Source organism: Pristiophorus japonicus, chromosome 7 (assembly GCF_044704955.1).
Source record: "Pristiophorus japonicus isolate sPriJap1 chromosome 7, sPriJap1.hap1, whole genome shotgun sequence".
In the NCBI taxonomy this organism is placed as follows: Eukaryota; Metazoa; Chordata; class Chondrichthyes; family Pristiophoridae; genus Pristiophorus; species Pristiophorus japonicus.
This window is the reverse complement of record NC_091983.1, coordinates 88310340-88337854: the sequence shown is the minus strand read 5'-3', so window position 1 is coordinate 88337854 and position 27515 is coordinate 88310340. Positions and strand designations below refer to the sequence as shown.

Genomic DNA, 27515 nt, shown 5'->3' with positions numbered 1-27515 from the left:
ATCACCTTGAATTTTTTTTGAACATATCCCACTGATTTTCTGTTGTTTTACGTATTAACAGATTTGCCCAGTTTACTATGGACAGTCTCTGTCTTAACCCAGAGAAACCTCATAGGAAAGGATGAACTATACACTACTATTCATACTATCCATAAATGATCAGGAGAAAGGGCACTTCTTGGTAATATAAAATAATAATGGCTGCAAACATTGTGACCAAGAAACCTGTAAGAGAATTCAAAGGGATCCGAACTAATTACGTGCATAAACTAAAGAATAGCAGATGGATTTTAATGGCAATCATTGTAAAGTCATGTACATTCAGATTTGAAATCTGAATTAAGCATTGATGAGAATTTCACTGGCAACAGTGCAAAAGTAGTAGGCCGTGATTACTGATAACGTGGTGATGCTTGTGAAGTTGTTAACAAGTCTAATCAGAAATTTAGATGCATTCTGAGGGAATTTCATGAAGTCAAAACTAGTTACTCTAACCTTGAACAGATCATTAGTGAGGCCACATTTGGATTATTGTGTGCAGTTTTTTGGCACCTTATTATCTGAGGAACATTCATTTGGGCAACTTTAAGAGGAGGCAACAGGCTCATTATTGGATTTTATGTAACAAGCTGAAATTCATGAAACTGAACTTATTTCATTAAAGATGAATGAGAGGAGAGATAATCCAGATTTTCAGAGCGCTGTGAGGAATGGATAATGCAGATGTAGGCAGGTTATTTTTCTTGGGAATAGAGCTTAACAATGAGCCCCAAGAAGGATTTGAAATTGGGAATAATGGTGAATACATGGAATATACTTTCAGCTAAAGTGGTGTATGCTATACAGCCATTTAAGGAGGAGTTTGTTAAAAGTACTCTAGATTTATGGAAGGAGCAGGCTTGATGGTCTTTTCTTGTTCCATACTTTTTAAATAACACATTTCTATAAATTGCACTAAATAATGCTTGCTGATAAATTTACTTGACAGTGTGATGTTTTATGTTGATCATTTAGTACATACCTTGGTATAAACTAAAGCAGCAATTTTATGATCATGCGCAACCATGAGCCTTGGCCATGCATATTGGGAAATTGAGATCGTGGGAGAAATTGTGTGTTTCTGCGATTTCCTGATGTGCACAGCTGATGGGCGAGGCTTTCTGTGCTTTTATTACATTAGCAATGTAATATTGTTTGCAATATTGCTGTCAATATTTTTTAAGTGATTCATTCTATGATGACTTGTATATTTGTTTCAGCTATGCTATGGTTTTCAACGTTCAAGGTTTTTGTGACGCCCACAATTTTCTTAATTCACCTGCTTGCTGCAAATATATTTACAGAAATGTTTGACATGTCTTTTAATATTCCCTATTATCCTGACTTCATTTCCTACTGTAGCTTTACTGATCAATTCCTGAACTTACTTTGTTTTTAGATTTGTCTCTTCCCCTTATCCCCTATTACTTCCATTGTTGACTACATTAGTCTTTTCCCTCCATTGCCCTTCTTTCCCAACGGAATGTATCTGTCTGTGCTCTGTGTATACAATTTATTAAACATTCCACTTTCCTTCCATGCTTTTTGCCTTAAACAGTACTTTCAATTCTGTTTTCTTAGCTCACCACTCGAACCCCTATAAATCTCCTTTTCTAAAGTTGAATGGTCTATTATAGTCATTCTTTTTTTTACCTTATTTTAAATTCCACCACTTTGTGGGCACTCATTGTTGCCAGGCTGTTTTCTAATTTTGCTTCCTCCACCCATCCAATAATTACTTGATATCAGGTGCCCCTACTTGGGTTGGTTTCTTGACCAATTGTTCCACATAACAATTTACTATTGTGCCTGGGATTATGCTGTACATCATTATCTCCTTAATAGATTTTTGAGTTTATCCCTGATAAATTAAGAACATAAGAAATAGGAACAGGAGTAGACCATACAGCCCCTCGAGCCTGCTCCGCCATTCAATAAGCATGGACTCAGCTCCACTTCCCCGCCAATGAGAATGTGTAAAAGGGTTGCGAAAGTGGTAGATGGCTAGAGAAGGTGGCAAAAGGATGGAGATAGGGAATCATGGGAAAATAGCTAAAGAAATGGTCAAGATGCAGACAACTGCAGAATCAACAGAAAAAAAAGGGGTTACCAAGAGTTGAAGTTGAGGTTAGACACGGGTCATGAGAAAGCCCAAGGCAGCACAAAGAAAGAAAGCAATCCTAGATAGGAAAGGAAAAGTAATAGCTTCTACTGATAAGGAGGAAGAGAAACTAATTGGGTTCTTTACTGATAAGGGAAGACAGTGTAGCAAAGCTATAACTAACCTACCTGACACCAGCCCTAATTGGGAGACTTTCTTGCCTGCCATTGGACGTACTCGGGGGAGGGGGGGGGGGAACAGAAAGGGATTGGATAGACCAAGTGCTAATCAAATGTGTTTTGTTTTGAAAATGTATATCTACTGTGCTTTTCGCGCTGAAAAGGGACTTGTCCAGGGGAAGGTAAACAGGCTCTGATTGAGAGTGTCCCTTTGTCTTGACAAGTCCCGGCCGGAGAATCTTCAATAAAGGTCTTTTACAGAAAAGGCAAGAGGTGTTCGCGTGTCAGTGTATTCGCTGAAACAGATTGAGGGAAAAAGAATCCGTATTAACACCCGCTCCCCATAACCCCTTATGGCTTAAGAAACTGACTATTTCTGTCAATGTCGCAGCTTCCACAGCTCACTGAGGCATCGAATTCCACAGATTTACAACCCTCTGAGAGAAGAAATTTCTCCTCATCTGTGTTTTAAATGGGCAGCCCCTTATTCTAAGATCATGCCCTCTAGTTCTAGTCTCCCCCATCAGTGGAAACATCCTCTCTGCATCCACCCTGTCAAGCCGCCTCATAATCTTATATGTTTCGATAAGATTACCACTCATTCTTCTGAATTCCAATGAGTAGAGAACCAACCGACTCAACCTTTCCTCATAAGTCAACCCCCTCGTCCCCGGAATCAACCTAGTGAACCTTCTCAGAACTGGCTCCAAAGCAAGTATATCCTTTCGTAAATATGGAAACCAAAATTGCATGCAGTATTCCAGGTGTGGCCTCACCAATACCCTGCATTGCTGTAGCAAGACTTCCCTGCTTTTATACTCCATCCCCTTTGCAATAAAGGCCAAGATACCATTGGCCTTCCTGATCACTTGCTGCACCTGCATACTATCCTTTTGCGTTTCATGCACAAGTACCCCCAGGTCCTGCTGTACTGCGGCACTTTGCAATCTTTCTCCATTTAAATAATAACTTGCTCTTTGATTTTTTTTCTGCCTAAGTGCATGACCTCACATTTTCCAACATTATACTCCATCTGCCAAATTTTTGTCCACTCACTTAGCCTATCTATGTCCTTTTGCAGATTTTTTTGTGTCCTCCTCACACATTGCTTTTCCTCCCATCTTTGTATCATCAGCAAACTTGGCTATGTTACACTCAGTTCTTTCTTCTAAGTCGAAGTCACATAACAGTTCTTTCTGTTGTGTTTGTGCTCCCCATATTTGACTACAAAGCTTTGGTCAAGGTCCCTGCCCCCACTCCTGACCTGGTGGTCTTAAGCAGGCACCCATAGTTAATTTTTTTCCATGCCTGTTTCTTATCCTTATCCACAACTTTCCTCCTTGTCTCTAATCGGAACTAGATAGGTCCATCTCAGTTATAATGAAGTTCAGTTTTACATAAGGGCGACTCCTCCCCCCCCCCCCCTTTTTTTTTGCCAGGATGTGATGCCACTGAATATCAAGGGGAAATAATTAAGCTCTCATTGCAGATGGTCATTGCCTGGCATTTGAGAGGCACAGATATTACTTGCCACTTATCAGCCCAAGCCTGGATATATTGTCCAGGTCTTTTTGCATGCGGGCATGGACGATTGCATTATCTGAGGAATTGTAAATGGAGCTGACTTCTACAATCATCAGCAAACAGCTCCATTTCTGACCTTATGGTGGAGGGAAGGTCAATGATGAATGGGCTGAAGATTATTGGATGATTGGCCTCCAACAATCAAAACAATTTTAATTTGTGCCAGGAAAGCCACTAGAACGTTTTCCCTTGAATCCCCATTGACATCAGTTAACTAGGGCTCGGCCACACTCGTTGAAATACTGCATTGATATCAAGCTCAGTCACTGTCGCTTCAAATTCATGCATGAACCAAAACTGCAATGAGGTCTGCAGCCATGTGGTCCTGGCGGAACCCAAACTGAGCACCGGTGAATAGGTTATCGATGAATAAATGCAGCTTGTTATCATCATCATAGGCAGTCCCTCGGAATCGAGGAAGACTTGCTTCCACTCTTAAAATGAATCCTTATGTGGCTGAACAGTCCAATACGAGAACCACAGTCCCTGTCACAGGTGGGACAGATAGTCGTTGAGGGAAAGGGTGGGGTGGGACTGGTTTGCCATACGCGCTCTCCGCTGCCTGCGCTTGATTTCTGCATGCTCTCGGCGATGAGACTCAAGGTGCTCAGCGCCCTCCCGGATGCACTTCCTCCACTTAGGGCGGTCTTTGGCTAGGGACTCCCAAGTGTCAGTGGGGATGTTGCATTTTTTCAGGGAGGCTTTGAGGGTGTCCCTGTAACATTTCCTCTGCCCACCTTTGGCTTGTTTGCCGTGAAGGAGTTCCGAGTATAGCGCTTGCTTTGGGAGTCTCGTGTCGGGCATGCGAACGATGTGGAGCTGTTCAAGTGTGGTCAGTGTTTCAATGCTAGGGATGTTACCCCAGTCGAGGACGCTAATGTTGGTATGCCTGTCCTCCCAGGGGATTTGTAAGATCTTGCGAATAACTCTGTTGATGACTCCTTCCATCACTTGCCAATGATTGGGAAAAAGATGGTAATTGGCTGGGTTGGATTTGTGGACAGGACATACCTGGACAATTTTCCATGTTGTCTGGTAGATGACTCGTACCCCCACACCTCCTCTCTCCCCGCCCCGGCCCAAAGAGTGTGTACCACTGTACTTCCACCTCTTGTGGGTCTGTTGTGCAGTGGGAGAGGACATACTCAGGGATGATGATGGAGGAGATGGAGATGTTGGCTATAGATATGATTCTTTGCTTGACTTGTCCATTGGACAGCTCTCACAACCTGGGCACCAGTTCCCAGTTGTTAGTGAGAAGGAGTATGCAAAATCAACTGGGCTGGGCATGCCTTTGTCGAGTCCTGATTCAATGTCAGGGACACAGCTAAGTGGTCCGTCTGGTTTTCTTGTTTAGCTTTCTCAGGATTTGATACAACTGAGTGGCTAGCTAAGCGATTTCATAGGGCAGTTAAGAGTCAACTGTGTTGGTGTGGGACTGAGGCTCTTATAGGCGAGTCTGGATAAGGACAGATTTCCTTCCCTAAAGGACATTACTGAACCAGCTGGGTTTTTACGACAATCCAACAGCTTCAAGGTCACTTTTAATAATACCAGCATTTTATTTCCAGATTTTTTTTACACTGAATTCAAATTCTTAAACTTCCCTGGTGGGTCTGAACTCATGGTATCTGGATTATTAGGCCAGGCTTCTGGACTGCTAGCCTAGTAACATAACCATTGTATTACCATGCCCATTACCATAGTATTGTAATATATATGTTCTTTATATATTCCTGGTAATTTAATTTTGGAATATCACTCAATAAACCTGCAGGGATTGTCAATCTTTCACCTTTCGTTGCCCCTCTTCAACTGACTCTCCTTGTGCCTGTGACATCAAAAATGCCACACAAAGTCCATCGTACAGATTATTGTCCAATGTTGTGGACTCTTCCAAGACTGTAATTCCACATGAGGCTTTATGTTGATTAAGTTTTTTGATGAGGCATCAGAGAGGGTTGATGAAGGCAATGCAGTTGATGTGGTGTACATGGACTTCTAAAAGTCGTTTGATGAAGTGCCACACAATATACTTGCCAGCACAATTGAAGCCCATGGAATAAAAGGGACAGTGGCAGCATGGATACAAAATTGGCTAAATGACAAGAAACAGTAGTGGTGAACAGTTGTTTATCGGACTGGAGGAAGGTACACAGTGGGGTTCTTCAGGTCGGCACTGGGACTACTTTCTTGATATATATTAATGACTTAGACTTAAGGGTACAGGGCACAATTTCAAAATTTGCAGATGACACAAAACTTGGAAGTATAGTGAACAGTGAGGAGGATAGTGATAGACTTCAAGAAGATATAGACAGGCTGGTGGAATGGGCAGACATGTGGCAGGAGAAATTTAACACAGAAAAGTGTGAAGTGATACATTTTGGTAAGAAGAATGAGCAGAGGCAATATAAACTAAATGCTACAATTAATTCTAAAGGGTATGCATGAACAGAGACACCTGGGGGTATATGAGCACAAATTGTTGAAGGTGGCAGGGCAGGTTGAAAAGGTGGTTAAAAAAGCATATGGGTTCCTGGGCTTCAGAAATAGAGGCATAGAGTACAAAAGCAAGGAAGTTGTGATGAACCTTTATAAAGCACTGGTTTGGCCTCAACTGGAGTGTTGTATATAATTCTGGGCATTGCACTTTCAGACGGTTATGAAGGCATTAGAGAGGGCACAGAAGAGATTTACAAGAATGGTTCCAGGAATGAGGGCCTTCAGTTACATAGATAGACTGAAAAAGCTGGAGTTGTTCTCCTTGAAGCAGAGAAGGTTTAGAGGAGATTTGATAGAGATGTTCAAAATCATGAGGGGTCTAGACAGAGTAGGTAGAGAGAAACTGTTCTCATTGGTGGAAAGGTCAAGAACCAGAGGATACACATTTAAGGTGATTAGCAGAAGAACCAAAGGCGACATGAGGAAAAACTTCTTTGCGCAGCGAGTGGCTAGGATCTGGAATGCACTGCCAGAAAGGGTGGTGGAGGCAGATTCAATTGTGGCTTTCAAAGGGAATTGGATAAGTACCTTAAGGGGAAAAAAATTGCTGGGCTATGGGGAAAGGGCAGGGGAGTGGGACTAGTTGAGAGCCAGCACGGGCTCAACTAGCCGAATGGCCTCCTGTGCCGTAACCATTCTATGATGGTATAAATAACTAGCTTTGTCTTTCTCCTCAAATACTTGATTCGATTATTGGCTTCTGGTTATTCCAGGGGCATCCATTATTCAGCATACTTTTCACTATAAATGTGTATATTCAAAATAATTCATGAAATCCGTACCTATATTCTAGAATTCTCAAGAGTTTTCAAAACTAATTCTGCTCGCTCTCAAATTTGGATTGTTTTCTCAACAGGCACAGCATACTGTCAGTTTATGGATATGCTTTTTCCAGGCTGCATACTTCTAAAGAAGGTGAAATTCCAAGCAAAGTTGGAGCATGAATATATACATCATTTTAAAGTCCTACAGGCAGCCTTCAAGAAAATGAATGTTGATAAAGTATGTACTCAAATTAAAAACAATTTTTTAATTAAAGGTATTATTTGTGTTATTAAGTCTTATTAAGTCTTTCTTCATGCTACATGTTACAATTTTTTCCCTTGGGCTGTCATCTCTACATAGCATTCTGCTGCAGGGTACTTTGTTCAGGAAGAGTTTCTTGCAGGCAAAAACCATTTTTATGAATTTTTGTTGAGCAATCCTTATTGCTTATATTCTGTTGGTCCTGTATTGGATCTAAGCTGTTTTGGTAATGCAAGCAACAATGGACAGCAGAAAGTATTTTAAACATAAGGATCATGTATAACATTTTCAACAAAAAAATTATGACAGTGGAAATCTGAAACAAAAACAGAAAATGTTCAAAGTATTCAGGTGAGGCAGCATCTGTGGAACGATCAGACATTTTGACATTTCAGGTTTGGACCTTTCATCAGAACTGGAAGATATTATAGATGAACAGCATTTAAAAGGAATGGAACAAAGGGAAGGGGGGGAAGCATGTACGCAATCACATGCACACGTGAAATAGAATGACTTGTAAAGTGCTCAAGTGGAAATGGTAGAAATCGAAGGCATTTATGAGACACTTGAGAACGTGTGACTAGCTCAAGAGGTGGGGGATAACGCAGGTTTATCAGGGATAAATAGAGATGATGGCAGCCAAAAAAAACGAGCAAAGCAGAGCAGGTTCCACTGACCCAAGAGGTTGGGAGAAGTAAATAAACAGGTCTTGGGGTGGGGACCTTCCTTTGGAACACTGTGCTGGCAGGCGACCTGTACCCAGTCTTTTTTGCCTCAGGAACTTTTGCCAGTTTTTCATACTTCAATTTCTGTCTGCCTTATCCTCCATTTTCCTGAGCTATTGGCCCTGAATTAGAGGTTGGGGGCTTCCGCGGGGAAATGCCTCAGATCCGCAAATAAAATACCCATATGTATGGAATCATCAGAAGCATGAATGGGAATACACCCAAAAATACATCTAAGCTTCAAATAAATAAATAAAACATTGCACATTTAAAATTAATTAAAGTGGCATTTAATTAAATATTTAAAACATTTTTTGAAAAATAAATGTACATGTTTTAACGGGCTAAAATTAAACTTATCTTATTGCACAGGGTTTTTAATGTATAAATGATTGATGTGATTTTTGTTTTTTTTAAACTCTTACATTAGTAAAAGCAGGCCTAAGAATTTCACGGATATTCGCTGGGCAGAAATTGGGCAAATAGCCCATGTTAAATTCTTGATGGATCGCAAGTTTTGGGTTTTTGTGCATGCGCTTTGCACACACAAACCCAGAATTGGTGCAGCACGTGCGTACCTGTAATGGCTACTAATTATGGCCCACTGCGTCTCATAAATGTCTTTAATTTGTTTGTACCTTATGTTGTCTCATGCTAATATCACTTATTATTTAACCATCTCCTGTTTTCAATTCAAGCAATTTACAGGACATTCTCTTTTGTCGTGTGGGTGGATGTGTTCCCTCTGTCTTCTCTTTGTTTCTTTTAAATGCTGCTCATCTGTAATATATTCCCGTTCTGATTAAAGGTCCACATATTCAACATCAACTTGTCTGTTCTCTCCATGTATGCTGCTTGACCTACTGAGAGTCACAACATTTCCTATTTTTGTTTCACAACTCAAGTCATCCCTCTAACAATACAACCCTGCACAATCAATGCTTCCCAACTCACCAGTGTTCTGTTTGAGTCGAGCATTTTTCACATTTTATTTTTTTAACCGCTGCTTAAGAGATATAAATGAAGATGAATGCTTAATATTTGTTACAATAGAAGTCTTTTAAGGGCAAAAATTACTTTGCTTAACGAAGACTTGAAACGTATGTGTGTGGATTCCAACTGACATATCTTAAGTGATGAAGAACTAATGCCATTAAGACTTCCCCAGAATCAGACTTTCCGTTGGAAGATTGAAAAGGTAGAAGCCAATCCTTTGAGCTTTAAGGCTGAATGTATTGTATGGCAACATAGACTCAATTACTATTTGTCTGTATAAAGTATTGCTATTTTGGATGAGTTGCACTAATACATAATTGTGACAGTACAGCAGCAATTCTGTTTTAAATTATTTTTAGAATGTTACACATTTTAAAGGATAGAAATTTTAACAGTTGGTGCCTAAGCAATTGTCTTTAACAGTGTTAGTTAATGTGTTCATTAATTGGCTAGCACTGCATTAAATATTAAAATTTGTTTTAAAATATATATATATATATATATATATATATATATATTCTATATGCAATATCACACGAAGCATTGAAAGCATAAATTTTCACTTCTAATTTCTAGTATTAGTAAATTTCATTCAAAGTACATCTGCAAAATAGTTTTCTAATTTAAATTCTGAGTACACAGTAAAAATCGTTCATACAGTTGACGACAAAAGTTACTGCCTGCAATTGAAGGAAGAGTTTCATTCTATTCTAGAAAAATATTTTTCAGTATAATTGTGTCATAATCATGCTGAAGAACCATTTCAGGTTGTAATGGTTGTACTGACAAAGCCATAGAATGTTTATTTTTCTATTTGATGCAGTAGAAATAAGGGAGAGCAACTCCTAGCCCTCCACACTTTTGAAGATGCATCTTTTGAGTACTTTGAAGGTAAGGTAGTGAAATTATTGTGGTGTAATTTCGGGAATAACATTAGCAACCTTCACAGCTCCTGTATTGTCATTCATCTGGTAAGGAAGTGCATGAACTTACATAAACAATTTTTCCTAAGCACTTTTGGTCTTTATCAACAGACAGAATAAAAAGGGCAATTCACTTTTCTCAGTCCTAGGAGCTTTTCACCTTTTAAGGTTTGTAATAGAATAATTATAAATGTAAGTGTATCTAATGTGCACATGATATTGAACTACTGGGACAATTATCTAAATAATCTGATGAAGTTTGGAACTGGTATAGAATAAAACTAATATTTTGTGAGGTCCTGCATCACATGGCTCATCAAGGCATTATACCTACTGAAAATAAAGTTAGCATCCATTTTTCTTACTTTGTGCATACTCCATATACAGGTGAATCAGGTCTGTCATCTAGCAACAGAAATCACAGATTGCTTTGTCTTCCTCCAGGGACTGCAAGATCTCCCTCACTACTTTGGTGTATATATAAAACTTCAGTCCCGATTCCCTCCTGTTTTTTCCTCTGTCAACAGCAATGTTGTACTATTGCCTTTCACTCAGTAACTTCTTTTTGAAGTTTTTAATCTTCTTCAAATTTTATTTTACATCAGATTGAAGTTCAATTTTGTCATTTACTCCTTTGCATTTATATTTAGTATGCTTTATCATCGGCTATTTCAAGCAACATCTTCATTGTCGTTCATCACTGCAATACCCCCAATAAAGTGTGATGCTTCATTGTCAAGAAGCATTTGTTGAGAAAATCTGAAGCGCTGGACAAAGATATCTGGAGCAAAGAATGACTTGGAGTGAAATGTTGGAGTTGAGATTCCAGCCTAAAGATTAGAAGTACAAATATTCTTGGTGCTTACTAAGATGTAGAAGAATATCCTATCCTGTCACTAGTTGTCTACTTTAAGTAGGTTCTGAGATAGATGTTGTCCATCTAACTCAAGTTGGTTGGTTTTCTGAGACCAGTGTTGAGGTAGTTCTGTACAGTCTTTGAATGAGTACCTCGCCTGTTAAAACTTCAAGAAAACATTTGCCTCAGTGTGAGCATGTTATAACAAGTAAGTGTCAGATACAGCATGTATTGGTCTAGCTTGTTTAATGACGAGATATGGTTTTGGTAGCTGATAGTTCAGTGGTATTTGGTTGGTGCACATGCAATCTTTGACAGTGGAAGCTAACGCTGCTTTGTCAAATTACAGCTGGTGCTTGTGTATCTTGAGGTTCACTAATTTAGAGAGCCATTTTCAATGCTCTGAATTAGAGGACGAAATAATTTTTAGGTCCTTGTTGCCCAAGGTAAATCTTGCCTGAGTTTAATCCTGAAATACCATTTTATTTATTCTGGACCCTACTGTAAGCCGTGAACACTTTGGAGCTATTTCTATGTATAAACAATAGAAGATTTTTCCTTCCACCTCTTCATGGAGTTTCAACATTTGGTATGGAATGGCTTGGATTGATTTTATCAGTCGAGGAGATCAACTGTATAAATCACCGTGGACCCCCCAGGTAATCTATTGCAGGGTCATCTGTGATGTTCCTCATGTAGATAAATGGAAAACCCCTACCTGGATATGAACACTTTGCAGCTTACAAGTACAGATGACCACTGAAGTGTACTGAGTGAAATTTGTCCATCTACAAGTGCCATAAGTTCTTTGAGGATTTAACTTGCTGACAGCTTTTGAGGATCTGAACAGATAATCAAAAAGTCGCGTTAGCAAATTAGATGTCAGTCTCATTCTCTGTATAGAGACACTCTTCGTGTTTGGTATTTATGTTGCTGGCCTTTCTGCTTGGCACCTCCCCAGTGTCTGGAATGTTTTAGCAGATTTTATGAGCAGGGGCAAGGTATATCCCCCAAGTGAATTTGCTATCTAAAAGCAGTCAATGTCATTTTCAGAACATGTGATTGTCCAGAAAATTATTTGATAGCCACTTTAAAACAAAAGGCTGATAATTTTGGTTATCTTTTTATAACAATTAAGACAGTTCTGTGATTGGCTATTGATAGTCTTAGTCTTCTGGGGGAAATATTACTGTTTGCATTTCATCTAATTTTATGACTATTATATATAATTCAGACTGAGGAAACAGCAGTGATCCTAGTGTTCCATATTGGCTGAAGAAAAATGTTTCTCCAACTTTGTTTATTGACCTATCCCACCCTCTCTCATGGCCCAACCCTGTTAGTCCAAATGGACTTACAGAAGTGGCACAATTCTTTTTTTGTTCTTCCTCCTCTGATCCTCCATTTGATAGGTTGGCTCTTGGGCAGTGTAGCCTGTGAACTAACGATCCTCCTTTCCATGTTCAATATAGTCTTAACCGTTTGATTTTTTTTTCTGAAGGGAAATGACACCTTATGGGAAAGGCTTGTGTTTTGATGTTTGGATGATTCATTAATCCTCTAAGTAAAATACCAAGCATTTTTCTTTCTAGTCTTTGCCTGATATTGAGGTTTATAAAAAGTTTTTGTTTGGCAATACTCTTGGTATTAGTTCTTCCTCATTCTTTAAATGTATTTTATCCTCTACATACAGAGCTTTGGAACCAGCTTGTGATAATTTTGTTTTTTCTAAACTTTTATATGCCTCTTTACTCTTGCGATCACTTGAGGCCAAATGTGATTGGTTTCTTGGCGCTCATTTCTGCATGACAAGTAACTGAACAATATGCTTTGGTGCTGCAACTACCATACTTTGACATTCAAATGCAGCCATTCTTGGACCTCCTTCATTTGTTTTTTCAAAAATTGTTTCAAAAATTTACTTCTCAAATTCTGTTGTCAGATTGTCTCTTCCCGTTGTGCTCCTCTGAAGTTGATTGCAGCATTCACTGTTAATATTTTGCAGAATGGATTGGATCAAGGGGTTGTCATACTAGACAATTTTGCTTCTTTGAGGTAACTCTTAAGTGTACCCATCTCCAAGCAATATATTGTGGATAGATAATAGAATGTATTTCTCTATTATGTTAGCTGGTTTGGGAACGTGCAAGCCAAATTAATGTTTATTCTGCTGAGTCTGCAACTTAATGGATTAATTTTGAGAGAGCCTAGCTATAAGGCAGTCACTTAGATGAGCCTCAACATGTTCCTAAACACCAACCACTGTTTGAATATATCTGCTAAGGCAAATACCATCTTTGGCACATCAGTTCTCTAAGCTGGTCTTTAAATCAAATCACAGAATTACCCATCTCCATTTTTGCTGCTACCATGGTATAAGTCTGTATCTGAAGGATAAAAATGAGGAAGCAAATATGATGAACCATCTTTGGTGTTGGTTCTTCCTCATTCTTTAAATGTATTTTATCCTCTACATAAAGAGCTTCAATCTTCCTTCCCAACTGTCTTCATGCTGATTTGGAGTGCTTGGAGATTGATTGTTAATTTTGTTTAATTTCTCCTTCGTTGTATCACCTCGGTCTACTTTTCAGCCACCTCCGTCAAAAATTCCTAAGGAGGGAATCGGGATCGATGACTTGTGTACAGTGTGGGAGTGAGGGAGATCACATGGCTGTTGCGAGGAACATTATTAAAAGGACAGAGTCCTGTGATTTCCCCCATTGGATTACAGACCTGATTCATCTGTATGTGGAGGATAAACTGCATTGAAATCATGAGGAAGACCATATCCAGGTAGGTTATCTTAATTTGCACAATCCAACAGCAATGGAAAACATGCAGTGTTTCAAAAATTGAAAAAAAACTGTTCGGTGATATCGGTCCCTATTTCCACAATGCATTCAAAAGTGAATTTAAACTGCGCAAATGGATTATTGCCTTGCAATTCACTGAGATATATCCATTTATTTATTTATTATAGTCTTGCATTAACCATGATCTAATAGATGACAGAACATACTCAAGACACCGAATGGCCTACTTCTGTTTTTGTGTTCCCAATGCATGTCTGTCACACTCCAGCCATAACACTGCAGTGTCACATGTTACAGGTGCAAAACACTTTTTTAACTGTAGTTATTTTCATGATCGATTCTTTTCATTTGAAGTGGGAAATTTACAAGAAGTTACAATTGCCCTCTTGAGTTTACAAGCAGCTTTATTTACTTGGATTTGCCTGTTTAGGAATTTTTAAGCTGTGGTACAGGTCAGTTTACTGGCTAAACATCACAATCACATTCTAGACCCAGATTACCCATGTGTAATACCATGGGCGATCTGCCTGTCTCAATACATGTTGAAACGAACATTAAGGGCCGGATTTTCAGAGGTTTGCGATCGGGGTTTTGCCGCGAAAACCCGGTCGCAAAGCCCGAGTGGGATCCTCAGATACCTGTTTACGGCGGCGCTTCCAAGCACCGCCGGGGAGAGGTGTGCCAACATGCAACGATGCAGTTTGCGTCGGACATTCGACACACTCCCGGACCCGTACGCCGCGCCCAGAATAGCAACAGGTCAAACCTGTCAATGTAGCCCTGCCAGCAGTGTTAAGTACGAAAACCTGCTAAAAAGGTAAGTTAAAGTTTTTATTAATTTTGTTTTCAGCGATTCGATAGATAAGGGTCTTGTAAATGTGTTTGGATTTTGTTTTCCCCCCTCCCAAGGCCTCTCTTGCAGCGCTCCCGGCCCCGGACTAAAATTGCCGAAACTCACGGTTTGCGCCGCAAATGAGTATGCAATGCCTCCCTTACCGATGCGTAAAGGCAGAAATTTTGGGCTAAAATCGGTAGCGCAGTGAAAACAGTAAGTTTCACGTATCGCAACCGTTTTTGCCGAAAAAACCCCCAAAGCCCAGCCCTCAGGATTTTAACTATAACCTTTAAATGAATACCTGATGATTGCCTGATCCAATCATGATTCAAGCATAGAATTCCAATGTAGAATTCCTGTATTACTCAAAATAACTATTTTGTGCTCCACAAGGTCATTTCTGATGGTAGCAAGATTGGAATCCTTTATTTAGTGATTTATTTGAGGCATTTTTAGTTAGGTGTGGACCTCACGGGTAATGTAATGGTTATGTTACTGGACTAGTAATCCAGAGCACAAGTCAAATCACACCCTGGTAGTTTGTGAATTTGAATTCAGTCTTTTTTTTAAACTAAATAAATTTGGAATTAAAAGCTGGTATCAGTAAAAGTGACCTTGGAGCTGTCGGATAGTCATAAAAACCCAACTGGTTCAGTAATGTTCTTGAGGGAAGGAAATCTGCTGTCCTTAACCGGTCTAGCCTATATGTGACTTCAGTCTCAGCAGCATGGTTGACTCTTAACTGTCTTCTGAAATCGCTTAGTAAGCCACTCAGTTCTATCAAACAGCTACAGAAAAGAATAAAAATATTAACACAAGACAGACCATTCGGCTGCAATCTAGGCAGCGGGCATGACAATGGCACACCCATTTGAGTCGACGATGCAAAGTCGTCCTTGCTAACATCTGGGGATTGGTGCCACAAAGTTGGGAGAGCTGTCCCATAAGATTCCAATCAATAGCCTGACGGTCATTATCTTCGACAGTACCTCCCAAACCCACAAACCTCCACCATCTAGAAGGACAAAGGCGGCAGGTGCATGGGAACACCACTACCTCCAAGTTCCCCTCTAAGTCACACACCATCCCGACTTGGACATATAATCACCGTTCCTTCCTCGCTGTTGGTTCAAAATCCTGGAACTCCCTACTTAACAGCATTGTGGGAGTGCCTTCAGCCCTTCAAGCAGAAGGCTCACCACTTGCTTCTGTGCTGTAGAAATCCATTTTCATGTAATAATTCAAATTCCTTAGGAACTAGATTTAACCTGTTACAAACGTAATTAATTAGGATGCTTTCTTTTTGTTCTCGGAATATGATGACGGTGAGACTATTTTAATTGCCCTGGGAAAGATGCTAGTGGGCTGTCTTCCAATTTTGTACTGATTGCACAACTGAATACCGTTCTAGATCACTTCAGGGGGCATTAAGTGTTGGCTATGTAGTGTGGATTCTGGAGTCATGTGTTGGAACACGGCACTGATACAGAATTTTTATGACAATCCAGCAGCTTTAATGGCCTTTTTCAGGTGCTCGGATGCAAATTAGCACCTTTTATTGAATTCAGTTTGGGATTTTAACTCAAGACTTCATTGGTCTAGTACCAACTTCATTGTATCAATATGATCTCAATTAAGTCACTACTTTCTAATTTTCATTATTTGTTCTCTTCCATATAACATAGGTTTAGATTCAAAGCCAATAAATCTGAGTTTTAAAATTAGTGTAAGTTGCAAGTGGGCACTTCTCCATGTGTAAGTGCCATTCCTAAGAATAGTACAGCAACATGTCTATAAGGATAAGGGGTAAGCCATTTAGGACCGAGATGAGGAAAAACGTTTTCACTCAGAGAATAGTAAACCTGTGGAATTCTCTACCACAAAGTTGTTGAGGCCAGTTCGTTAGATATATTCAAAAGGGAGTTAGATGTGGCTCTTACGGCTAAAGGGATCAAGGGGTATGGAGAGAAAACAGGAATGGGGTACTGAAGTTGCATGATCAGCCATGATCATATTGAATGGTGGTGCAGGCTCGAAGGGCTGAATGGTCTACTCCTGCACCTATTTTCTATGTTTCTATGTAACATAAGAACATGTCCCTAGGTTCTTCGCAGGAGCGTAATCAGACAAAAGTTGATGCTGAGCCAAAGAAGGAGATTATACGATGAGTGACCAAAAGCTTTGTTATCAAGGTTGGTTTAAAGGAGGGTTTTAAAGTAGGAGAGAGAAGGACGGAGAGATTCAAGGCGATAATTGCAGAGCTTGAGACCTACATGGCTGAAGGCATGGCCATCAATGGTGGAGTTAAGAGAGTGGGAGATGCATGAGACGCCAGAGTTGAAGGATTAGTCTAATTTCATATTTGTCTTGTGTGGTTGAGCTGCAGATGGTGTCACTTTCCTCTTCCTCCCTTTCCTGCTTCTGTAGTTTCAAAGGTAAACCTGACAAATGGTTTGGTCCTATTGCACCTGATGCATTTGTTTAAATTATTAATGCCCATGCCATGTAAATGTACCAGTCAAACAAAAGAGCACTTGATTCAGATTAAGGTGTCCCTGGCACACCTCTTTGCAGAGAATACAAAATTGATGGCCCTTTGTCAATCTTTCCATGTATCTCTCACTGCCCTAGGGATTACATTGACTAATATAAAGAAAGTAACAAAGTATGGAATAGAAAATATTTTGAGCAAAATAAAGTTTCAGAATATTAATCCAAGCGTACAACCAAGATATACAATGCTGACAAGTTATGTTCAACAAGATAGTCATCTGTGGTTCCATTAGAAGTCAGTTTGGTTAATGCATGTGTTAGATCACCACTGTATGTCATTGTAATCTTCAATCCCATATTTAACCAGATGCTTAACTAGCTTTTTTTATTTAAAAGAATTGGTACAGCATTTGCTAGAGTCAGTTCCACATATCCACTACTCACTGGGGGAAAAATCTTCTCTCTGCTTGAAGAATTAATATTCGAGGAAAAGGGCTTGGCTCAACAGAGATTTAACTTGCAGTCCAGGTGGGCTTTTGGAATTTAGCCCATATAGAAATCAGGACAAAATGTTCTTTTTTGAAGAGTTTATATGCTTTTAACCTCCTTGGCTTTGATCTTTTTATTCCCACATTCCCAGTTGAATAGTACTGGCTTACAAATGAAGAATCTCCTCTTCAGCAGGTCGCTGGCACACCAACATGTCATTACTTTCAGGAGGCGATGGACTAGTAGAGAAACTCAAAAAAAAATTGCAGGGACGAAAAGAAGGCATTATCGGCTTGATTTTTCTTGAAACCTTGCAATGTAAACCATGTGCTGGTGAGGCGGGAGTGCGAGCAGCAGCAGTCCGGGGAGCGTCGACCAGCCTATAAAGGCCCAGAGTTCGTTGCTGAGGCGGGAATGCGAGCAGCGACAGTCCGGGGAGCGTCGACCGGCCTATAAAGGCCCAGAGTTTGTTGGTGAGGCGGGAGTGCGAGCAGCGGCAGTCCGGTGCGTCGAGCGGCCTATAAAGGCCCAGAGTTCGTTGGTGAGGCGGGAGTGCGAGCAGCGGCAGTCCGGGGAGCGTCGAGCGGCCTATAAAGGCCTGGAGTTCGTTGGTGAGGCGGGAGTGCGAGCAGCGGCAGTCCGGGGAGCGTCGAGCGGCCTATAAAGGCCCGGAGTTCGTTGGTGAGGCGGGAGTGCGAGCAGCGGCAGTCCGGGGAGCGTCGAGCGGCCTATAAAGGCCCGGAGTTCGTTGGTGAGGCGGGAGTGCGAGCAGCGGCTGTCCGGGGAGCGTCGAGCGGCCTATAAAGGCCCAGAGTTCGTTGGTGAGGCAGCAGTGCGAGCAGCGGCTGTCCGGGGAGCGTCGAGCAGCCTATAAAGGCCCAGAGTTCGTTGCTGAGGCGGCAATGCGAGCAGCGGCTGTCCGGTGTGTCGAGCGGCCTATAAAGGTCAGCCGGTGCAGCTGCAGCAGGGAGGCAAAAACAAAGTAGAAAGAAATCAAAAGGTGACGTCACAGCCAAGGGAGTAAGTGATTGGCTGGTGATTGGTAAGTAGCTTTTCTTTTTTTCTTTTCCTTATCAGTAAGTAACATTTAGCATTGTTGTTGCCAAATTAGGTTAATCTAAGGGTTAAGTCATGGCAGGACAGCTCGGACACGTGTTATGCTCCTCCTGTACTATGTGGGAAGTCAGGGACGCTTCCTGACGACGACCGTGTGCGAGAAGTGCATCCATCTGCAGATCCTGACAGACCGCATTGCGGTCCTGGAGCTATGTGTGGATTCACTCTGGAGCATCCACGATGCTGAGAATGATGTAAATAGCACGTTTAGTGAGTTGGTCACACCGCAGGTAATGGGTACACAGCCAGATAGTAAATGGGTGACCAACGGGAAGAGCAATGCAAGGAAGGTAGAGCAGGGGACCCTGCGGTCATCCCCCTGCAAAACAGATACACAGCTTTGGATACTGTTGAGGGTGATGACTTATCAGGGGAAGGAAGTAGCAGCCAAGTTCATGGCACCATGAGTGGCTCTGCTGCACAGGAGGGCAGGAAAAAGAGTGGGAGAGCGATAGTGATAGGGGATTCAATTGTAAGGAGAATAGGTAGGCGTTTCTGTGGTCGCAGCCAAGACTCCAAGATGGTATGTTGCCTCTCTGGTGCAAGGGTCAAGGTTGTCTCGGAGCGGGTGCAGGACATTCTGAAAAGGGAGGGTGAACAGCCAGTTGTCGTGGTGCATATAGGTACCAACGATACAGGTAAAAAACGGGATGAGGTCCTACGCGATGAATTTAGGGAGCTAGTAGCTAAATTTAAAAAGTAGGACCTCAAAAGTAGTAATCTCAGGATTGCTACCAGTGCCACGTGCTAGTCAGAGTAGGAATCGCAGGATAGCTCAGATGAATACGTGGCTTGAGGAGTGGTGCAGAAGGGAGGGATTCAAATTCCTGGGACATTGGAACCGGTTCTGGGGGTGGTGGGACCAGTATAAACCATACGGTTTGCACCTTGGCAGGACCGGAACCAATGTCCCAGGGGAGTGTTTGCTAGTGTTGTTCGGGAGGAGTTAAACTAATACGGCAGGGGCATGGGAACCTATGCAGGGAGGCAAAAGATAGAAAGGAGAATAGTAAAAGTGGAGGACAGAGAAACCCAAGGCAAAAAACAAAAAGGGCCACATTACAACAAAATTCTGAAGGGGCAAAGTGTGTCAAAAAGACAAGCCTGAAGGCTCTGTGCCTCATTGCGAGGAGTGTTCGAAATAAGGTGGATGAATTAACTGCGCAGATAGCAGATAATAGATATGATATAATTGGCATCACGGAGACATGGCTCCAGGGGACCAAGGCTGGGAACTCAACATCCAGGGGTATTCAACATTTAGGAAGGATAGACAGAAGGAAAAAGGGGGCGGGGTTGGCGTTGCTGGTTAAAGTGGAAATTAATGCAATAGTAAGGAAGGACATTGGCTTGGATGATGTGGAATCGGTATGGGTGGAGCTACGGAATACCAAAGGGCAGAAAACGCTGGTGGGAGTTGTGTACAGACCACCAAACAGTAGTAGTAAGATTGAGGACAGCATCAAACAAGAAATAAGGGATGTGTGCAATAAAGGTACAACAGTTATCATGGGCGACTTTAATTTACACATAGATTGGGCTAGCCAAACTGGTAGCAATGCGGTGGAGGAGGATTTCCTGGAGTGTATTGGGGATGGTTTTCTTGACCAATATGTCGAGGAACCAACTAGAGAGCTGGCCATCCTAGACTGGGTGATGTGTAATGAGAAGGGACTAATTAGCAATCTTGTTGTGCGAGGCCCCTTGGGGAAGAGTGACCATAATATGGTAGAATTCTTTATTAAGATGGAGATTGACACAGTTAATTCAGAAACTAGGGTCCTGAACTTAAAGAAAGCTAACTTCGATGGCATGAGGAGTGAATTGGCTAAAATAGACTGGCAAATAATACTTAAAGGGTTGACGGTGGCAATGGCAAACATTTCCAGATCACATGGATGAACTTCAACAATTTTACATCCCTGTCTGGAGTAAAAATAAAACGGGGAAGGTAGCTCAACCGTGGCTAACAAGGGAAATTAAGGTTGGTGTTAGATCCAAGGAAGAGGCATATAAATTGGCCAGAAAAAGCAGCAAACCTGAGGACTGGGAGAAATTTAGAATTCAGCAGAGGAGGACAAAGGGTTTAATTAGGAAGGGGAAAAGAAAGTTCGAGAGGAAGCTTGCCGGGAACATAAAAACAGACTGCAAAAGCTTTGATAGATATGTGAAGAGAAAAAGATTAGTGAAGACGAACGTAGGTCCCTTGCAGTCAGACTCAGGTGAATTTATAATGGAGAACAAAGAAATGGTAGACCAATTGAACAAATACTTTGGTTCTGTCTTCACAAAGGAAGACACAAATAAACTTCCGGATGTACTAGGGGACCAAATGTCTAGTGAGAAGGAGAAACTGAAGGATATCCTTATTAGGCGAGAAATTGTGTTGGGGAAATTGATGGGATTGAAGGCTGATAAATCCCCAGGGCCTGATTGTCTGCATCCCGAGTACTTAAGGAAGTGGCCCTAGAAATAGTGGGTGCATTGGTGATCATTTTCCAACAGTCTATCGACTCTGGACCAGTTCCTTTGGACTGGAGGGTAGCTAATGTAACACCACTTTTTAAAAAAGGAGGGAGAGAGAAAACAGGTAATGATAGACCGGTTAGCCTGACATCAGTAGTGGAGAAAATGTTGGAATCAATTATTAAGGATGAAATAGCAGCGCATTTGGAAAGCAGTGACCGGATCGGTCCAAGTCAGCATGGATTTATGAAAGGGAAATCATGCTTGACAAACCTTCTGGAATTTTTTGAGGATGTAACTAGTAGAGTGGACAAGGGAGAACCAGTGGATGTGGTGTATTTGGACTTTCTAAAGGCCTTTGACAAGGTCCCACATAAGAGATTGGTGTGCAAAATCAAAGCACATGGTATTGGGTGTAATGTACTGGCGTGGATAGAGAACTGGTTGGCAGACAGGAAGCAGAGAGTCAGGATAAGTGGGTCCTTTTCGGAGTGGGAGGCAGTGACTAGTGGAGTGCCGCATGGTTCAGTGCTGGGACCCGAGTTCTTTACAATATACATTAATGATTTGGATGAAGGAATGGAGTGTAATATCTCCAAGTTTGCAGATGACACTAAACTGAGTGGCGGTGTGAGCCGTGAGGAGGATGCTAAGAGGCTGCAGGGTGATTTGGACAGGTTAGGTGAGTGGGCAAATGCATAGTAGATGCAGTATAATGTGGATAAATGTGAGGTTATCCACATTGGTGGCAAAAACACAAAGGCAGAATATTATCTGAATGGCGGCAGATTAGGAAAAGGGAAGGTGCAACGAGACCTGGGTGTCATGTTTCATCAGTCATTGAAAGTTGGCATGCAGGTACAGTAGGCGGTGAAGAAGGTAAATGGCATGTTGGCCTTCATTGCTAGGGGATTTGAGTATAGGAGCAGGGAGGTCTTACTGCAATTGTACAGGGCCTTGGTGAGGCCTCACTTGGAATATTGTGTTCAGTTTTGGTCTCCTAATCTGAGGAAGGATGTTCTTGCTATTGAGGGAGTGCAGCGAAAGTTCACCAGACTGATTCCAGGGATGACTGGACTGACGTATGAGGAGAGACTGGAGCAACTGGGCCTTTATACACTGGAGTTTGGAAGGATGGGAGGGGATCTCATAGAAACGTATAAGATACTGACGGGACTGGACAGGCTAGATGCGGGAAGAATGTTCCCGATGTTGGGGAAGTCCAGAACCAGGGGACACAGTCTTAGGATAAGGGGTAAGACATTTAGGACTGAGATGAGGAGAAACTTCTTCACTCAGAGTTGTTAACCTGTGGAATTCCCTGCCGCAGAGAGTTGTTGATGCCAGTTCATTGGATATATTCAAGCGGGAGTTAGATATGGCCCTGACGGCTAAAGGGATCAAGGGGTATGGAGAGAAAGCAGGAAAGGGGTACTGAGGTGAATGATCAGCCATGATCTTATTGAATGGTGGTGCAGGCTCGAAGGGCCGAATGGCCGCCTCCTATTTTCTGTTTCTATGTAAAGCACTCATCTGATCACATAGATTGAAACATTTGTCATATTACCAGAGGTATCCTCCTCATATCATTTGAGTTGTCGAACATATCCTTGTGTGACTACAGGTCATTGCTTCCCAAGCAATCTTTTCCATTTGTCGTCGTCATCATTTTGTTTGCAAACAAGTTTTCAATCCACCGATCTAATGTGTGATCAGTTCCCTCTTTAAAAGCCACGTGAAGAATATTACACAGCACATTTTGAAAATCCTCAGGAGTATTCTTCGAAATTCTTCTCACTTCTCCAAGTCCAGTTTTCCCATCTTACTCCACTCTGAATTGAAGAATAAAATGCTGTCTGTATTTTGCAGTTTCTCTCTCTTTGATTTTGGTGGGTGGGGGGGGGGGGGTGTGGTGAAGGTGCTATGCCTTTTTACAAACATAGCTTGAATTGTGCAACATAAAATTAATATAGGAAAAAAAATTTCAAATTGGTAAATTTGGCTCAATTCTTTCCAGAAATAAAATAATTGAATATCTCTTTCTATATAAAAGCAGAGCAAGGGCAATCAAATCCTGGGGTGATACGTACTCTTCAGTAGGCTAATACATTGAAAATTTTACGGTTTAATGGATTTGATCAGTATCATAGGTGTATGGAGGATAGCTTAACTTGAAGAATGCGAACTAACCAGATTGGACAAAAAATTTATGTTTTCATGTTTTTTCAGATTATTCCAGTAGAAAAATTAGTGAAAGGAAAGTTCCAAGACAATTTTGAATTTGTTCAATGGTTTAAGAAATTTTTTGATGCAAACTACGATGGAAAGGATTATGACCCAGTTTATGCAAGACAAGGACAGGATGTAGTTCCACCACACAACCCAGGTGAACAAATATTCAACAAACCGAAGAGACCTGTGGGCACTGCAGGTAAATGTGATTGCCTGTTGGGTTATAGAATTTTGTCCCTTCTGAGCATACTCTCAAATGATAACTCAACTAATGCTCTTATTTTACATGCTGAGTTTACATGCAGAGGATATATGCTGAAGATACATAAAGGGACGATTAGAAGAAGCCTTGTCACGCAGAATTATCAGATTGTGGAATGCATTGCCATGAGTGTTGGTCAATGCTAAATTGATAACATCATTCAAAAATGTACGGTATAATTACCTAAAGAGGAGGAATATTAAAGGGTATGGAGGAAAGCAGGAAAATGGGACTGAGGAACCTAAATTCAGTGCAAGTAAGAAGAACTGATGACATTTATGTTTCTATAGAAGGAAGAGGAGGAAAGGTGAGGGAAGGGAACAGGATCAGAATCCGAAGCCAGGCCGGTGGGCATGGCAAAGAAGAATGACCCCTGTTGGGAGAGCCAAAGGCCAGTGTTGGGACTGAGTGCCATTGAGGTCAGGAAAACAAAATATCTGGAAGGGAGGGGGAGCTTAACTTTTGGCTGGGGCAGCCATAGTAAAGGAAGCAGCGGGGAAAACTTAATTATTAAAATAATACACTGATGAACATACTTTCATGAAACAAGATAAAGGAATATTTGCATTTATATAGCACCTTTCACAACCACTGGACATCTCAAAGTGCTTTACAGCCAATGAAGTACTTTTGGAGTGTAGTCACTGTTGTGATGTGGGAAACACGGCCGCCAACTTGCACACAGCAAACTCCCACAAACAGCAATGTGATGGTGACCAGATAATCTGTTTTTGTTATGTTGATTGAGGGATCAATATTGGCCAGGACACCGTGGATAACTCCTCTGCTCTTTTTTGAAATAGTGCCATGGGATCTTTTACGCCTACCTGAGAGGACAGACGGGGCCTCGGTTTAACGTCTCATCCGAAAGACGGCACCTCCAACAGTGCAGCACTCCCTCAGCATTGCACTGGAGTATCAGCCTAGATTAATGTGCTCAAGTTCCTGGTGTGGACTTGAACCCACAACCTTGTGACTCAGGCGAATGTGATACCCACTGAGCCACAGCTGACACTACTGTAGAATAGCCTTTGTAGAACTATGCAGTTTCCAGAATGTCAAACTAACTCAGAACACCAGAATAGAGTAAAGGCTATTAATTTGAGCCAAATATTTATGGTATTTACCGTTAAAACTACCTACCACTTTGCCACCTACAGATCTAATGCTGGTAAATGTGGACATTTTTTAAATGAGAAATTCCCATGCGGGAGGGTGACGTGGATTTTCCGTGCATGTTGAAATTGAATGTTGTGACCTTTCAGTGATTTTATATGTAATAGATTTTAAGGTAATCACAAATTTTGTTTGGACAGTACTTAGAAGGAAATATATTGAGTTGCTATATTAGCAATATATACTTGAATAACACCATTCTATATTGAGTGCTTGGCAATCACATTGCATTGGTAGAGCGGTGATGTGATGAAGTGTTTGATCTTGGGGAACAGTTAAGGATAAGGGGAAATTTGTTACCGTCATACTCTGAGATTCTATTGTCTTTTCCAATGTTTGGGCTGTCTTTGCTGTGTTGCTTCTTCCCAGTGACAGCCACCCCTTCAATAGAGCAGATTGACTGGTACTTTTTCCAATTAATGGCAGAGCTTACAAAGCTAACATTCTGATACAGATTATTTATCCACATTTCGTGTAATAAGAGTTGCATTACTTCGCAGAAGGTGTTAATGTACCCCTCCCAATTATTGTAGTGCAACAATTTGTGACTGTTTCAATTAGCTGAAGTAAGTCAACGATAATGCTTCTGAGCAGAGCATTTCAGAAATTGAGGTGATGAAAGTGTTCGGAAAGGTTTTAGCAATGATGGAAGTGATATGTTCCAGAAGTGAATTACTTCTTGGGGAATGAATGAATGTGGGATTTAAAATCATCTCTGGGTTTAGTAAAGCTTGGCGTTTGCATACCATTAGGTCTAGCCATGGTGTGTAGTCAGAGAATTGATAGTCAGTGCCAGAGATGTGTGGCTGCTGGTCATTGGAAGAGATGTAGTACTGTTGAGACCACCAAAGACAGGGCCACAGAGATGGATTGAGGAGGAGAATTAAGATGTGATTGGAAAGGGTATAAAAAGGAGAAGAGGAGGCAGAATCTACCAAGCAGATGGCTTCAATTTTCAAACTTCAATAAATCCATGAGCTCCTCACATCTCGCATGGAAGGTGAAGATGGAGAGAATGAACATAACATAAGAAATAGGAGCAGGAGTAAGCCATTTGGCCCCTCGAGCCTGCTCCGCCATTCAATAAGATCATGGCTAATCTGCTCATGGACTCCGCCCCACTTCCCTGCCCGCTCCCCATAACCCTTTACTCCCTTATCACTCAAAAATCCGTCTATCTCCGCCTTAAATATATTTAGTGACCCAGCCTCCACAGCTCTCTGGGGCAGAGAATTCCAAAGAATTACAACCCTCATAGAAGAAATTTCTCCATCTCAGTTTTAAATGGGCGGTCCCCTTATTCTGAGACTATGTCCCCTAGTTTTAGCTTCCCCTATGAGTGGAAATATCCTCTCTGCATCCACCTTGTCAAGCCCCCTCATTATCTTATATGTTTCAATAAGATCACCTCTTATTCTTCTGAACTCCAATGTGTATAGGCTCAACCTATCTTCATAAGTCAACCCCCTCATCTTCGGAATCAACCGAGTGAACCTTCTCTGAACAGCCTCCAGTGCAAGAATATCCTTCTTTAAATACGGAGACCAAAACTGTACGCAGTACTCCAGGTGTGGTCTTACCAATACTCTGTACAGTTGTAGCAGGATTTCTCTGCTTTTATACTCTATACTCCTTACAATAAAGGCCAATGTTCCATTTGCCTTCCCGATTACTTGCTGTACCTGCAAACTAACTATTTGTGTCTCATGCACAAGGACCCCCAGGTCCCTCTACTGCAGCACACTGCAATTTTTCTCCGCTGAAATTATAATTTGCTTTTGCATTGTTTCTGCCAAAGTGGATAACCTCACATTTTCCCAGATTATACTCCATCTGCCAAATTTTTGCCCACTCACTTAGCCTGCCTATAGCCCTTTGCAGATTTGTGTGTCCGCCTCACAATTTGCTTTCCCATCCATCTTTGTATCAGCAAACTTGGCTACATTACACTCGGTCCCTTCATCCAAGTCATTAATATAGATTGTAAGTAGTTGAGGACCCAGCACCGATCCCTGCGGCACCCCACTAGTCACTGTTTGCCAACCGGAAAATGACCCATTTATCCCGAGTCTCTGTTTTCTGTTAGTTAGCCAATCCTCTTTCCATGCTAATATATTACCCCCAACCCCGTGAACTTTTATCTTGTGCAATAACCTCTTATGTGGCACCTTATCGAATGCCTTCTGGAAATCCAAATACACTACATCCACTGGTTCCCCCTTATTCACCCTGCTCGTTACATCCTCAAAGAACTCCAGCAAATTTGTCAAACATGATTTCTGTGCAAGCAAGTAATGGGGGAGCAAAAGAAATTTCTTACAGCTCAACACGAATGTCGAAGGCAACAGAGGTTGAGGAAGACAAAGAGGGGCTGGAGGGACAGTCAGGTAGAGTGCCATTAATGTCAGTTAACTGTCAGTACTGAGTGGATCAGAAGCTGAATTGGAAGGGCTGAAACAAATATTAGGGAGTGATAAGCGTGTTGGTGTTGGCCTTGATTAGTAACAACAATCTTTCCTTTGAGTCAGAAAGTTGTGGGTTCAAGTCCCACTCCAGAGACTTAAGCACAAAAATCTAGACTGACACTCCAGTATTCCAAACACATTCCATGTTGAATATGTTTTCTTATTGTGATTCAATATACTAAGAAGGAGGTTTACATTTTTTTTAAATAAAACATATAAAATACAAAGTCCATA

At 41.4% G+C, this 27515-nt stretch overlaps 1 protein-coding gene across 4 annotated transcripts in view; it reads left to right on the top strand.

Moving 5' to 3' along the window:
- LOC139267186 (microtubule-associated protein RP/EB family member 3-like) overlaps window positions 1-27515 on the top strand; it is a 124363-nt gene that overhangs the window by 72390 nt on the left and 24458 nt on the right. For 3 of the 4 annotated variants that reach the window (XM_070885115.1, XM_070885114.1, XM_070885116.1), the window contains 2 exons: window positions 7265-7410; window positions 23376-23577. In XM_070885115.1, coding sequence (XP_070741216.1) covers window positions 7265-7410; window positions 23376-23577 — 348 coding nt within the window. The remainder of the gene's footprint in view (window positions 1-7264; window positions 7411-23375; window positions 23578-27515) is intronic. The other variant, XM_070885117.1, reaches the window with a different exon arrangement.